A 14200-nucleotide genomic window follows, 5' to 3' on the forward strand; every position below is an offset into this window, starting at 1 on the left:
CATATAAATAACCCTTGCTCTTACAGGTCAGTGACACTCTATGAGGAGGATGAGCCCAATGTGTTTGCAGACTACAATTTTCTTTCTGCTTTGATATGTCCATTGATCCAGGAGCTTCTGGGTATTATGGCACAGGATTCTTCCCTTTGCTCTGTAGTGCTCCAATGGGTAGTGAGTACAGCAACTCCAGTCAGAAAGCAGATACAAAGATGGCACAGCTGGGTAAAGGAACAGGGTAAGTCAAGAAAGTAGAAGCTGAGAGATGACCAGCATCTTGCCGCGTGTAGCCTGAGCTACTGTAAGTAATAACAGCTACACTAAATTCAATGTTTCCCATGTTCTGGGCTCTCTTGTTGATATTTTATGACATGTATAATTCTTTAGAGCTAAAATACATGAAATGCTCCCCAAATACCCCATCTCTACCATTGGTAGTGAACATTGAACCCAGCATTTCTGAGCTTATGAAGTCTAAAGACAGGACCTGGGGTGTATATTACTTATAAAGTACAGGTGTACCTAGTCTGTAATCGTAACCCTAGGATAAGTGCAATTTTAAACACATTTACCCTCCTCATTTTTACTGTTTTTAATTTTTTGCCTGTTAGTACTAAAATGTTCTACCATTTTACTCCTCCAGGATCCAGATCACCGCTGTCGCTTAAAGCTTCTGCTTGTTCCCGTGTACATGCTGCTGTCTTGGGTTTGTTGGTTCGAATGAAGTTGCTCGTTAAGGCCCAGGAGCTGTTACAGGAGAGTGGCATTCAGATCTCACACCTAAGACTTTCTTCAGACTCTCTAACCAAGGAGCTATCTCAGATAAAGGAAGAGCTTGCTCTTCATATTCTGGGATTTTCCAATATAGTGAGACTGGGACCACGCTTTCAATTTTTTTTTATCTAATGGAGACTCAATGTCTTTAAGGCTATGTACACCCTTTGAAAACAAAGTTGTTTTTTTTAAATAAAAATGTGGATCAGCGTGTTTGGTGCAACTTTGTAATTGCTTATTAACCCCTTCCCGACATCCGCCGTATATATACGGCACACGCCGGGTGGGGGAATATGGAGCGGGCTCACGGGCTGAGTCCGCTCCATAGAGCGAGTCTGTCGGCTGTGTGTTACAGCCGACACTTCCGGGTTACGAGCAGGATCGCGCTTTAGCGCGATCCCGCTTGTTTAACCCGTTAAATGCCGCGTTCAATAGAGATCGCGGCATTTAAATTACTAAAAACGGGGGCGACCCCCTGTAACGTCTCAACGGCCCCCCCCCCCCCGCGGCGAGATCGGGGGGAGCCGTTGGTTCACACGGCTGCCTGGGGGTCTGACTAAGTCCCCCAGGTCCGCCATCTTGGTACTCCTATGAAGCGCTGCCTCCGGCAGGGCTTCATAGCAGACTGTCAGAATCACGATATACTGCAATACATTAGTATTGCAGTATATCGTGCAAGCGATCTAACGATCGCTGGTTGAAGTCCCCTAGGGGGACTAATAAAAAAATTAAAAAATGAGTTCAATAAAGTTGTTTTTTTTGTGTAAAAAAAATAAAAAATATTAAAAGTTCAAAAAACCCCCCTTTTCCCATTTCCCCCCTAGAGCATAGTAAAAAACATTAAATAAATAAATAAACATAATTGGTATCGCCGCGTCCGTAAAAGTCTGAACTATCACAATTTCTATACTGTATACAGAGAAGCTGTATCTAGCGCTGAAACCTGTATCCATCAGGTCAGCTGCACTTTCGGGTTCAGTGCCAGCGGGTCCTGCGTGTCTAACACGAAAGATCAAGCTGTTATCGTTGTCTTCTAAGTTCATAACTTAGATGTAATCGATAACAAGTGGATCATGTAGTTATTTTTAAATTGCGGCAAAAATTTGATTTGATCACTTCATGTGAACACAGCTGCAATGTGAAGCACTTACAGTTACTAAATTAGTAACCCCCATGTCTCACATTAATAGTAAGTCACCCCATTTGTCTCACATCAATAGTAAGTACCTCACATTAGTGAGCCTGTGTGCCTAGCATTAGTACCTCACAACAACCCCAGTGTACCTCACATTAGTAACCCATGTACCTCACATTAGTGAGCCTGTGTGTCTAGCATTAGTACCTCATAACAACCTCAGTGTACCTCACATTAGTAACCCATGTACCTCACATTAGTGAGCCTGTGTGTCTAGCATTAGTACCTCACAACAACCTCAGTGTACCTCACATTAGTAACCCATGTACCTCACATTAGTGAGCCTGTGTGTCTAGCATTAGTACCTCACAACAACCTCAGTGTACCTCACATTAGTAACCCATGTACATCACATTAGTGAGCCTGTGTGTCTAGCATTAGTACCTCACAACAACCCCAGTGTACCTCACATTAGTAACCCATGTACCTCACATTAGTGAGCCTGTGTGTCTAGCATTAGTACCTCACAACAACCCCAGTGTACCTCACATTAGTAACCCATGTACCTCACATTAGTGAGCCTGTGTGTCTATCATAAGTACCTCACAACAACCTCAGTGTACCTCACATTAGTAACCCATGTACCTCACATTAGTGAGCCTGTGTGTCTAGCATTAGTACCTCACAACAACCCCAGTGTACCTCACATTAGTAACCCATGTACCTCACATTAGTGAGCCTGTGTGTCTATCATAAGTACCTCACAACAACCTCAGTGTACCTCACATTAGTAACCCATGTACCTCACATTAGTGAGCCTGTGTGTCTAGCATTAGTACCTCACAACAACTTCAGTGTACCTCACATTAGTAACACTAATGTGAGACACGTGGTTACAAATGCGAGGCACGTGGAGATACTAATTTAGTACCTCCATGTGTCTCATATTAGCGATCCCATGCTTTTTATTTAATAGTATTACCTAAGGGCATGCGGCCCAAACTCAACTCACTTGCAGTGGCCACTAGGCGCACGATTTTGTCGGGTATTACAGCAGAAGGCTCCGGATGAACGTTCTTCCTTCACTGGACATTCTGTGCCTGCACGTCCTGTCATCCTGACCGAGCAGGGTGAGCTTGGAAGCTGTGCAGCCTAGGCTGCATTTAGTTTTGATGCAGTTTTTGGTGCCGATTTTTTTTTGCGCCAAAGCCAGGAATGGATAGTAAAGGAAGGAAAAGTATAGAGGAAAGGTTTATACTTCTCTTCTGTATCCAATCCTGGCTTTGGCTCATTAAGCTGCATCAAAAACAGTATAAAAACTGAATGTGTGCCTAAAGGGAACACTCTATCTCGTCAAAATCATCAGCAAACAATACTTCCCATGGACCGTTACTTTCCAACGCTTTTTTAATGCTTTTTTTTTTTTTGCAGTGACAAGTACTGATTTGCATATTTTTTTGCATAATATCCACGGTAGATTATACAGTATTTATTTATTGATATTGTCTGTGACCTTAGCAATACTTATCACAAAGTGCATGGCATTCTCTACTCTTGTTGCAAAATAAAATCTTTTTTTATACTTTTGGACATTTGTCATTTGTAATTCAGTTTAGAGAGGTATTACGGTTTCAGCAAAGGGTTAATCCCCATACCCCTATGTTTTATCAAAATAGAAACCTTACACATTATAAAAATGCCACCCAGCACTTTACACACATGGGCGCCTTCAATGCATTTTTGCGTCAAACCATAATGTTGTGTAAAAAATGTATTAAAAGTCATGTTTGTGGCTAAAAGTCTGACCCAAGCAGAGCCTGAGAAGCACAACCTCTAAAGATAAAAGTTCAGGATGTGCAGGGATCATACTTGCCACTTATATCTATGTCTACATGTACATATCTTCACATAATCAGCAGAACTAAATAGACCAAAATATCAGGGATCTATATGCCGGTAAATACCTGAGTCACCGAGTTCACTAATGGTATAATGAGGCGCAGGGGGTGATTTGGTGTGCAACTACTCCTCTTGTTACCCCTGTCCTAGAAAAAACAAAAACCTCCCTAAATGTGACAATTCGGGTATGTTCACACGCTAAAGTAAAAACGGCTATAAAATACTGAGCTGTTTTCAAGCGTTTCTAAAGCATCAAACGTTTTTGAGCAAAAATGGCTCAAGAAGTGACATGCACTTCTTTTTACGGGGAGTTTTTTTACGTGTAGTTTTTTTCAATTGACTGCGTATATAAATGCCCCATCTGAATGAAACGCTGTTTTTCCCATTGAAATCAATGGGCAGATGTTTGGAGGCGTTCCGCTTCCGTTTTTTCAGATATTTTATATATATATATATATATATTTGTTTTCGCCATATAGCTGACGGCATGCTAAATGTATGAATGAAAAGGAATTCATTTTGTGATTATTTAAAAGAAGAAATAAATTAAGATAAATTTCCCTAAATAGATGAGCTGATTTATAGATTTTGATATCCAATACACAGTTTGGTCTGGTTATCAGAATTCGAGGTCAAGGAGGCTATAAACTTGATCAATATACGTTTAAAATATCAATCCATTCCATCATATAAAATTGTACATAGACTTCATCCGCTCCAAGCCTAACCAAGTTTTGTCAGCATTGCATTCAATTGAATTGGGCTGAGCTGCAGTACCAGTCTCCGCCACATTTATGGCCCAGGACTCCAGAAAGCGCCATGATCAGGGGTCAGACACCCCCCCCCCCCACGCCATTAATGCATTATTGGCGATCAATGTTTTTTTTTTCCAGAAAACCTTTTTAAAGACTATCTGCAACTGGGCGGTGAAGTGGTCCTGTGCTATCTAGACTTTTTCAAATGTATGTTGCTTCTAGACGCCAGATAATACAGGTTAAGGCCTTATTCAGACAAGTGTGTCTGCGACCGTAAAAAAATGGAGCATATTTCATGCATTTCAGTTCCGTGTGGCATCAGTGTTCCTGTTGTTGTTTTTCCTCATTTCTTTATATTGTCGACCGTGTTTTTCACGCACATATTGACTTCAATGGGCGACGTGGTCTGCAAAAACAGACCAAAAAGAACACGCAGTGAGTTTCACGCAACAGACACGCTGGGTGAAAAATCACGGACGTGTGAATAGCACACGGACATATAATACGCTCATCTGAATAAGGCCTTATTATGCGGATTTTCCGCAATGAGATCCGTTGATCCCTAAGGTTGGGTTCCCACAGTGTAGATTTGCTGCAGATTTTGCGTGTTTTTTGTTTTTTTTTAGCCAAAACCAGGAACGATACCTCAACAGAAGAAATATATAAAGGAAGGCCTAATAGGTCTGCTCTCCTGAATCCAATTCTGGGTTTGGCTAAAAAAACGCATGCAATATCTGCAGCAAATCTGCACTGTGGGAACCCTGCCCTAGGCAGGGTTCCCATGTAGCGTAAACACTGAGGAATGTTTGCAACGGAATTCTGTGAGGGAATTCCGCAGCATTTACAGTAGCAGCAAAGTGAATGAGATTTAGAAAACCTCATGCCCACGCTGCAGAAAAAGAACGCACTAAAGTTGTGTGAAATGTGTTCTGCGGTGCGTGTTTTAAGTCCGCAGTATGTCAATTTATGCTGCGTGTCCTGTGCGGAGATGCTGCGTGTTTGGCCTATAGACTTCAATGGGGAGCAGAAATTCTGCAACAGATTTATGTTGTTGTGCTTTTTACAGCGTTTACGCAGTGGAACTAAAAATGCTGGAAATCCGCAGGTGCACATATACTTTACTATGACCGATTTTTAACACTAAATCCGCAGGTAAAACCACTGCAATATGAGCAGGAAGCAGCGTTTTTCTAGAGATTCTGCTGCAGATTTTCTGTTGCATAAAATCTGCAGCGTATCCTGTGTGTGGGAACATACCTTTATAGTAATTAACCTAATCATGTACCTTACAGTCATAATGGGCAATATTGGGTTAATGTGTGAGGTACATGATGGGGTTAATTACTATTGTGAGGCACATGGAGGTTCTAATACCATGTGCCTCACATTAATAAGTGACCCCATCATTTCAATCAAAATAGCAACATTGAGGTTAACCCCTTAAGGACACGGCAGATTTTGGCCATGAGGACAGAACAATATTTTTATGTTTCCCTCTTTGCATCCCGGCGCTCATAACTTTTTTTTCTTTTTTGCTAGACGTAGCTGTATGAGACTTTGTATGAGACTTTGTTTTTTGCAGGATGAGTCGTACTTTATGTAGGTGCTATTTTTTGGTACGTTTACATTATCATTTAATTTATATACATTTTTATTTTGGCAAAAATGCAGAAAAAAAAGCAGTTTTTATATGTTTATTTTTTTACAGCATACACCGGTCATAAATGCCGCTATAAATTTGTTACGGTACAGATGCCAAATACGTATATATTATTTTACGTTTTGGGACTTATATCTTAATAACGTTTATTTATTGTAAAAAAAATGTGCGTTTGTGTGTTTTTTTTTACAGGTTGTTTTTTTAAATTAATTAGACTTTTTTTTTTTTACTTGAATGTACTGGCATATATCAAGGGACCTATATATTACTTTGCACTGCTTATAGTAACCGTAGATAACACATTTCCAATACCATATAATCCACTCTCGTTTTCATGAAGAGCAAATAGTTTTCACAGCCATTACTATCATTGCTGGACTGCTCTTATATAAAGGCGTGATGCACCCAATACCTTCTTCATTTCCCATCTTTCAGGTTACATTGACAAAAGATTAACCAGAACAGAGGATCAGTGAGGAAGATATTTTGCTATTTTATTACACTAACCCAAATTTTAAATGTAAAATAAGCATAGTCATACTAGCACTTAACCTTTTGATGGGTATATTACCCTGGTGAAAATGGTTACAATTAGTCTTGTATTTGCTGGTACTAATACAACAGATCGGCTAAGGCCAGACAGCAGATATTTTACAATGTAGATTTTGCCATTAATCTGCAATATGTTACATGTGGATTCTTATGAAGATTTCACGGTTTGCATTGCAAAAAGTGAAATCCGCTGTGAAAATGCACATGATTTCCCTAAGGCTGGGTTCACACGACCTATTTTCAGACGTAAACGAGGCGTATTATGCCTCGTTTTACGCCTGAAAATAGGGCTACAATACGTCGGCAAACATCTGCCCATTCATTTGAATGGGTTTGCCGACGTACTGTGCAGACGACCTGTAATTTACACGTCGTCGGTTGACAGCTGTCAAACGACGACGCGTAAATTGACTGCCTCGGCAAAGAAGTGCAGGGCACTTCTTTGCAACGTAATTTGAGCCGTTCTTCATTGAACTCAATGAAGAGCAGCTCAAGATTTACGAGCGTCACAGACGCCTCGCATAATACGAGGAGGAGCATTTACGGCTGAAACGAGGCAGCTGTTTTCTCCTGAAAACAGTCTGTCATTTCAGCCGTAAATGACAGCTAGCGTGTGCACATACCCTAACAATGGCTATGCTGCAAATTTTCAAATCCGTAGCATGCCCTTAATTCCGTGTGGATGGCGAAAGCCCCATCCACAGGTATTGTACTGTAAATTGTGGCAGATTTTAGGCTATTACATATTGTACAGGATTTTGATTATGGGTTGAAGTCAGGTAGTAGTGCAGCCTGCCACATCCTTATCAGTCTATGCAGTCAAATCCTATTCTCTCCCTTAATAGCCCATCAATGCAGTCAATGCCCACAGTCCATGGCATGTATATGAGGTATGTTTATTTTATACACAAATTGAGTATACGTGACTTTCCTAAAACCCTTATTTATCCAACTTATCATGTTTTGCTTACCATGTAATATTCATGCTTACAACAATATGCCTACAAATGTATAACATGAAAAACGTCATTCTCGGTTTACTTACTGGGAATATGATGTTACATAGTTACATAGTTAGTACGGCTGAAAAAAGACACATGTCCATCAAGTTCAACCAAGATATATATTATTAAATTTGTTCTGCAGGTTAGCAAGCAAATTGTCCTCGTCGTGGTTGTAATATACAATGTGACAGCTCGGTTTGTCCCAAGGACGGTCAGTCACATTTAGGTTGAGCCACTGAAGGCCATGTGCTGAAATATCTGTACCCTTTATCCAATTGATAAATCCAAATCGATATTTTCACACGGCTTATTTTCAGCTGTTGGCCCTAAACGCCCCAAAAAAATCGCAAAAAATATGGAGGCTGAACGCCTCTAAACATCTGCCCATTGATTTGAATGGTAAAAACGGCGTTCCGTTCGGACGGGGCGTTTTTTTACGCGGCTGTTTGAAAAAACGGCCCGGAAAATAACGCCTCGTAAAAAGAAGTGCATGTCACTTGAGCTGTTTTTGGAGCCGTTTTTCATTGTGTCAATAGAAAAACCGCTCCAAAAACGGCTGCAAAAAACATTTGATGCTTAAAAAACAGTTGAAAATCAGAGGCTGTTTTCCCTTGAAAACCGCTCCGTATTTCCGGCTGTTTTTCGTTTGCCGTTCGAACATACCCTTAATGTGTACTTTCAGAAACTCAAGCTCAGCTGCGTTATTCAGGTGAGTAGAGCCCATTTCACACACGCGTAATACAGGCCTATGCCAAATGCACACCATGCGTATTACGTGCGGATTTGCCATACCAGCAAAGTAAATGAGATTTTTCCTCACGTTAATAAACTGGTGTGTGGTTTTTGTACCAATTGAAGTACAGTATTTAGTATTTATAAGCACCTCCTTCTGAAGACTCCATACTCCTTTCCAGTCGCTCCCTATGCCTCTGACAATGTTAGTATATAATAACATTTACTATTACTATTGTTCAACCTAAGCAAACACCTCAAATGCTCTACTTTTATGTGTAAGGTCTCATACATATGGCCAAATTACGGCTCTGTACAACCATGTTATACTGAGCCGTTTTAGGGCTCCCATACACTCCTATTCATCCTGATGTACATTTAGAAGCCTCTGATTTCTTAGAGGCATACTGCGTTTTGGATTCTGCCAGAGAAAAAAAAATATGCTCCATTGGATGCTGTATTATAGAGATATTTTCCCCTAGAAGCATTGCTTGGAGCACCATAACCTATAACTATGTAGAACAGGAGAGGCCTGGTGTATAATATAACTGTTCTTTTCCCACTATAAACATTGATGGCATATTGATTAGACATGCCATCATTATCTGATATGTCGGGGTCTGAATGAAGGGACCCTCACGGGTGCCTACAATAAAGGAGATGTGTCTCGTTTGGCTTTTTTAAAATAAAATATTGCCCCTCTTCACCTTGCTTGTTCTAAGAATGGCAACATAGCCTTATTCAAGTGGCCCCACTGATTTAGGGTGGGGAAAACCCCTTTAATTTTGTAATACTTTTTGAGAGTATATGTAGGTGATTTTACTCTCAGAGCTCCACAGCAGACATAAGTGCATAGTAGTAACTGACAATATATAATTGTGTTATAATGAGTGTTTTAAATAATATGACGTATAATATATGGACTTAGTTACGTATATGGATATACTTCCTCAGTGATTCAAGATGGCTACATTTTATATTCCTTCTTTTCACCTTTTATAATAGCACCTAGAGCCGACACTGAAATATTTGTTACAAGTCAGCAAATATGAGTTTTCTACGTTTTCATAATTAGTCAACAGTACAGAATTTTTCACTCCGGTCAATGAATAATATCTGAAAACGCAAATTTGCAGAGAGTAGACGAGATCATGGCCATCTCTAGCAAGAACATGTACTCACAAACAATTACAGAGTAGTAAAATCTTTAAAAATAGGAAGCAAGGTCCCCCCAAGAGGCAGGTGGCAGAGGTAGGTATCGGAGAGGTAAACTATTTGGCTTTGTGGGGACAGCAATGTATGTAAATGCTATCCTACATCCAACGATGACAACGCTCATCATCACACAAAAAGATAGGAGAGCAACTTGCACATGCAGTCTTCTCTGAGGTCTTCTTGAATCCAGGAGCCCTGGCAGCCTGGAAGGGAGGCAGCAGTCCAGAATGTCCTATAATAGTCAAGGGATAGTTTAGTACTGCATGGCAACCGCATCTGTTGTTCATTTCTCGGTTATTAGGTACATTAACCTAGTATCAGGTGGATACCCTTTATCAGCCCTTAGAGTAGCCCCAATATGTCATGTCATGGATTCTACGAGGCGCCCAATGGATTTGAGATCTGGAAATATGCGCTATACTGAACTTGTCATCAAGTTCCTGGAACAAGTCACCAGACAGCCCTTCTGACACAGTGGGATGTTTTGCCGAAATATAATTTGGAATCAAAAGTGGTTGTCAAAAACATATAGATAAAGGGTGTTCAGTGGCTTCTTAACTGGCATCTGGAAAAAAAGCCCATGGAAAAGAGTGGTACTTTTTTTTTTGTCTTACATATCTCTGTCTAATAGACTACCTTGAAGTGTAATGTATAATGACCTGAGATGCATCATATCTTGTCTTGTGTTCACTTTCATGATTTTGGCTTCGGCTGTTATAGCCTTCGTGCCAACAACTAACTGTATGCTGCAATGGAAATCAGGAAACACTGGCACATGTATCTAGAGCGTGGGCTGTCAAGTGGTCTGTGCTTCCCATAGGACACTCACTGGATATGTTCTGCTTTCCGCACCATCCTTGTAACTCTTTGTTTTTAATGATACGCAACCTTCACACCTAGCACACATGCTACAATGGTAGCTTAAGTTAGGAGAGAAAACCTTAATGTGAAAAAAAGATACTGTATATTTATAATGTCCTTAAAGATCTTTCCTAATCTTTTAACCTCTATGCAGCCCTAAATTGACTACACTGCCCTACATGTATTATATCTCAAAGTAAATGTTACAGAATGGCAAACATATTTGAACTTGCTTTTAGGGCTGCTTTACGTTTAAAATTAAAGGCATATGCTTACCTTAGGAAGTGATAGCCCCTTTGGCAATTTCTCTGCACAGTGTAGGTCCCGTCCACCCTCTGTGCAGGTACAAGCGCTGTGTTCGATTTGCCTGCACATCGGTTGGACAGGAGCGGCACTGTGATGCCTTCTTTCAGAGGGTCTCAGCAGTTAGACCTCCAACGATCAGGAAGTGATGGCATATCCTGGCGATATGCCACCACTTCTAGTGTAAACACCATATATGTACTATAAATGATAAACGGCTAAAAATACCCTGTGGGTTTACTTATTTCACACAATGAACTTAAAAGGAAAAAGTCACATATGATCTGCTGACGTGTCAGGTACACATAGGACAACAAACAATGGAGAGCAAGACCCAAATAGTTGGCGGGCAAATTAACGTTCAATAGGAATGGATGTCTGCCGGCAAAATAGGCCCTTTTTTTTTTTGGGGGGAAATCGGTAGTGATCCAAGCTTACAGATTCCAACAGTGCGATCTTCTTATGTGTACCTTCAATAGGAATGGATGCCTGCCGGCAAAATAGGCCCTTTTTATCAACTATAAGTGAAGTAAAATAACAAAATTTTATTACGCTATTGAAGCAAAAGACACACTACATAGAAATTAAAAGATTCATGTCCACTGCTAACATTGACCAACGTAGTGTAATGTGTAACGGTGAAGGGATACAGAGTGTCAGCGGCTGCAGCACGCTGCACTCCGACCAGGGTTCAATATCAGAAGTCAGCAGTTAACAAGTAGCCCCGATACCCCTGAAGACGCATCTGCAGTGAAACATGTCGAGGGGGCTTTCCTGAAATTTTAATACTTGTTAACTGCTGACTTCTGATATTGAACCCTGGTCGGAGTGCAGCGTGCTGCAGCCGCTGACACTCTGTATCCCTTCACCGTTACACATTACACTACGTTGGTCAATGTTAGCAGTGGACATGAATCTTTTAATTTCTATGTAGTGTGTCTTTTGCTTCAATAGCGTAATAAAATTTTGTTATTTTACTTCACTTATAGTTGATAAAAAGGGCCTATTTTGCCGGCAGGCATCCATTCCTATTGAAGGTACACATAAGAAGATCGCACTGTTGGAATCTGTAAGCTTGGATCACTACTGATTTCCCCCAAAAAAAAAAAAGGGCTGCACAGCTCTGAGTGCCCACCACTCTTTGGCATCAGTCAGTTACTAGAAATCTGCAACACAACAGTCTGAGCAAATCATCAGCCTTTTTGAGGCTGTAGTTTTCAGTGATTGAAATCTTTGGGAGATGTTGTAGGGGTTGAGTACTCTATAGTAGTGGAAATCAGCAGCAGTCCAACCACACAGACTGAATTGATGTGATCTTCTGACGTGGCTCGGTCCTAAAAATAATTTTGGGTGTATCTAAATGGTTCTATGATTGTCTAACATATACAGTAGTACAGTTATTGTGCAGTAGCCTTTATCTTAAACATTTTCTACCTTCAGTTCCATCTGCCCATTGGACCCTTACCTTGCACCATTAAGACCATCCCCCTGGCACCGTCCGCTAGTACCCACAGCCTCAGCCTGGCATTCTACACATATAATTTGTTCTCGTGCTAGCCGTCTGCCCCAGTTTTGCAGCCGACAGGCAGGACCCACATGTTTCAGTCTGAAGTAGACACAGTAACTGAGAAAAAAAAAGAAAAATACATATATAGGCAACACTGATGTTTATATAGCGATGTTTTAACAATTTCATATTCTTATGTATTTATTTGCGTTCGCTGAAAATTAGGACGTGAGCAATATCTGTTTTGTTTTTCTTTGTTTTTATGTGACCTGTTAGGCGAGGCAATAATATAGGACCTTTAACCCCTTCCCTCTTTAGCCACTTTTGACCTTCCTGACCGAGCCTCATTTTTCAAATCTGACATGTGTCACTTTATGTGGTAATAACTCCGGAGTGCTTTCACCTATCCAAGCGATTCTGAGATTGTTTTCTCGTGACACATTGGACTTTATGTTACTGGCAAAATTTGCTCGATATGTTCAGTATTTAATTGTGAAAAACACCAAAATTTAGCGAAAAATTGCAAAAATTAGCATTTTTCTCAATTTAAATGTATCTGCTTGTAAGACAGGCAGTTATACCACCCAAAATTGTTTCTAATTAACATCACCCATATGTCTACTTTAGATTGGCATCGTTTTTTGAACATCCTTTTATTTTTCTATGACCTCACAAGGCTTAGAACTTTAGCAGCAATTTCTCACATTTTGAAGAAAATTTCAAAAGGCCATTTTTTCAGGGGCCAGTTCAGTTGTGAAGTGGCTTTGAGGGCCTTATATATTAGAAACCCCCAAAAAGTCACCCCATTTTAAAAACTTCACCCCTCAAAGTATTCAAAACAGCATTTAGAAAATGTCTTAACCCTTTACACATGTCACAGGAATTAAAGCAATGTAGAGGTGAATTTTACAAATTTCATATTTTTTTGCAGAAATAAATTTTTAGTACAATTTTTTTTATAACACAGAAGGTTTTACCAGAGAAATGCAACTCAATATTTGTTGCCCAGTTTCTGCAGTTTTAGGAAATATCCCACATGTGGCCGTAGCGTGCTACTGGAATGAAGCACCGGCCTCAGAAGCAAAGGAGCACCTAGTGGATTTTGGGGCCTTATTTTTGTTAGAATAAATTTTAGGCACCATGTCAGGTTTGAAGGGCTCTTGCGGTGCCAAAACAGTCAAAATCCCCCAAAAGTGACCCCATCTGGGAAACTACACACCTCAAGGAAATTATCTAGGGGTGTAGTGAGCATTTTGACCGCACAGCTTTTTTACAGAAATTATTAGAAGTAGGCCGTGAAAATTAAAATCAACATTTCTTCAAAGAAAATGTAGGTTTAGCGATTTTTTTTCTCATTTTCACAAAGACTAAAGGAGAAAAAGCACCGTAAAATTTGTAAAGCAATTTCTCCCGAGTAAAACAATACCCCACATGTGGTAATAACCGGTTGTTTGGAGACACGGCGAGGCTGAGAAGGGAAAGAGCGCTATTTGGCTTTTGGAGCTCAAGTTTAGCAGGAATGGTTTGTGGAGGCCATGTCACATTTACAAAGCCCCTGAGGGGACAAAACAGTGGAAACCCCCCACAAGTGACCCCATTTCGGAAACTACGCCCATTGAGGAAATTATCTAGGGGTATAGTGAGCGTTTTGACCCAACAGGTTTTTTGCATAAATTATTGGAAATAGGCCCTGAAAATGACAATCTAAATTTTTTCAAAGAAAATGTAGGTTTAGCTAATTTTTTCTCATTTCCACAAGGACTGAAGGAGAAAAAGCACCGTAAAATTTGTAAACCAATCTCTCCC

The 14200-nt window shown here is 40.3% G+C and overlaps 2 protein-coding genes across 4 annotated transcripts in view; one reads left to right on the forward strand and one right to left on the reverse strand.

Annotated features, from left to right (window-relative positions):
• Positions 1-984, forward strand: part of LOC142657179 (tRNA (32-2'-O)-methyltransferase regulator THADA-like) — a 44582-nt gene extending 43598 nt beyond the window's left edge. For 2 of the 3 annotated variants that reach the window (XM_075832231.1, XM_075832237.1), the window contains exons 30-31: positions 27-235; positions 641-984. In XM_075832231.1, the coding sequence (XP_075688346.1) occupies positions 27-235; positions 641-903 (472 nt within the window). In that variant the 3' untranslated portion in view covers positions 904-984. The remainder of the gene's footprint in view (positions 1-26; positions 236-640) is intronic. The other variant, XR_012849840.1, reaches the window with a different exon arrangement.
• Positions 985-7650: 6666 nt separating this feature from the next.
• Positions 7651-14200, reverse strand: part of LOC142743467 (somatomedin-B and thrombospondin type-1 domain-containing protein-like) — a 93783-nt gene continuing 87233 nt past the window's right edge. Inside the window, exons 4-5 of the mRNA XM_075854257.1 lie at positions 12353-12511; positions 7651-9955 (exon numbers count right to left, since the gene is read on the reverse strand). Coding sequence (XP_075710372.1) covers positions 9850-9955; positions 12353-12511 — 265 coding nt within the window. The 3' untranslated portion in view covers positions 7651-9849. The remainder of the gene's footprint in view (positions 9956-12352; positions 12512-14200) is intronic.

This window comes from Rhinoderma darwinii, chromosome 1, assembly GCF_050947455.1.
Source record: "Rhinoderma darwinii isolate aRhiDar2 chromosome 1, aRhiDar2.hap1, whole genome shotgun sequence".
NCBI classification, from domain to species: Eukaryota; Metazoa; Chordata; class Amphibia; order Anura; family Rhinodermatidae; genus Rhinoderma; species Rhinoderma darwinii.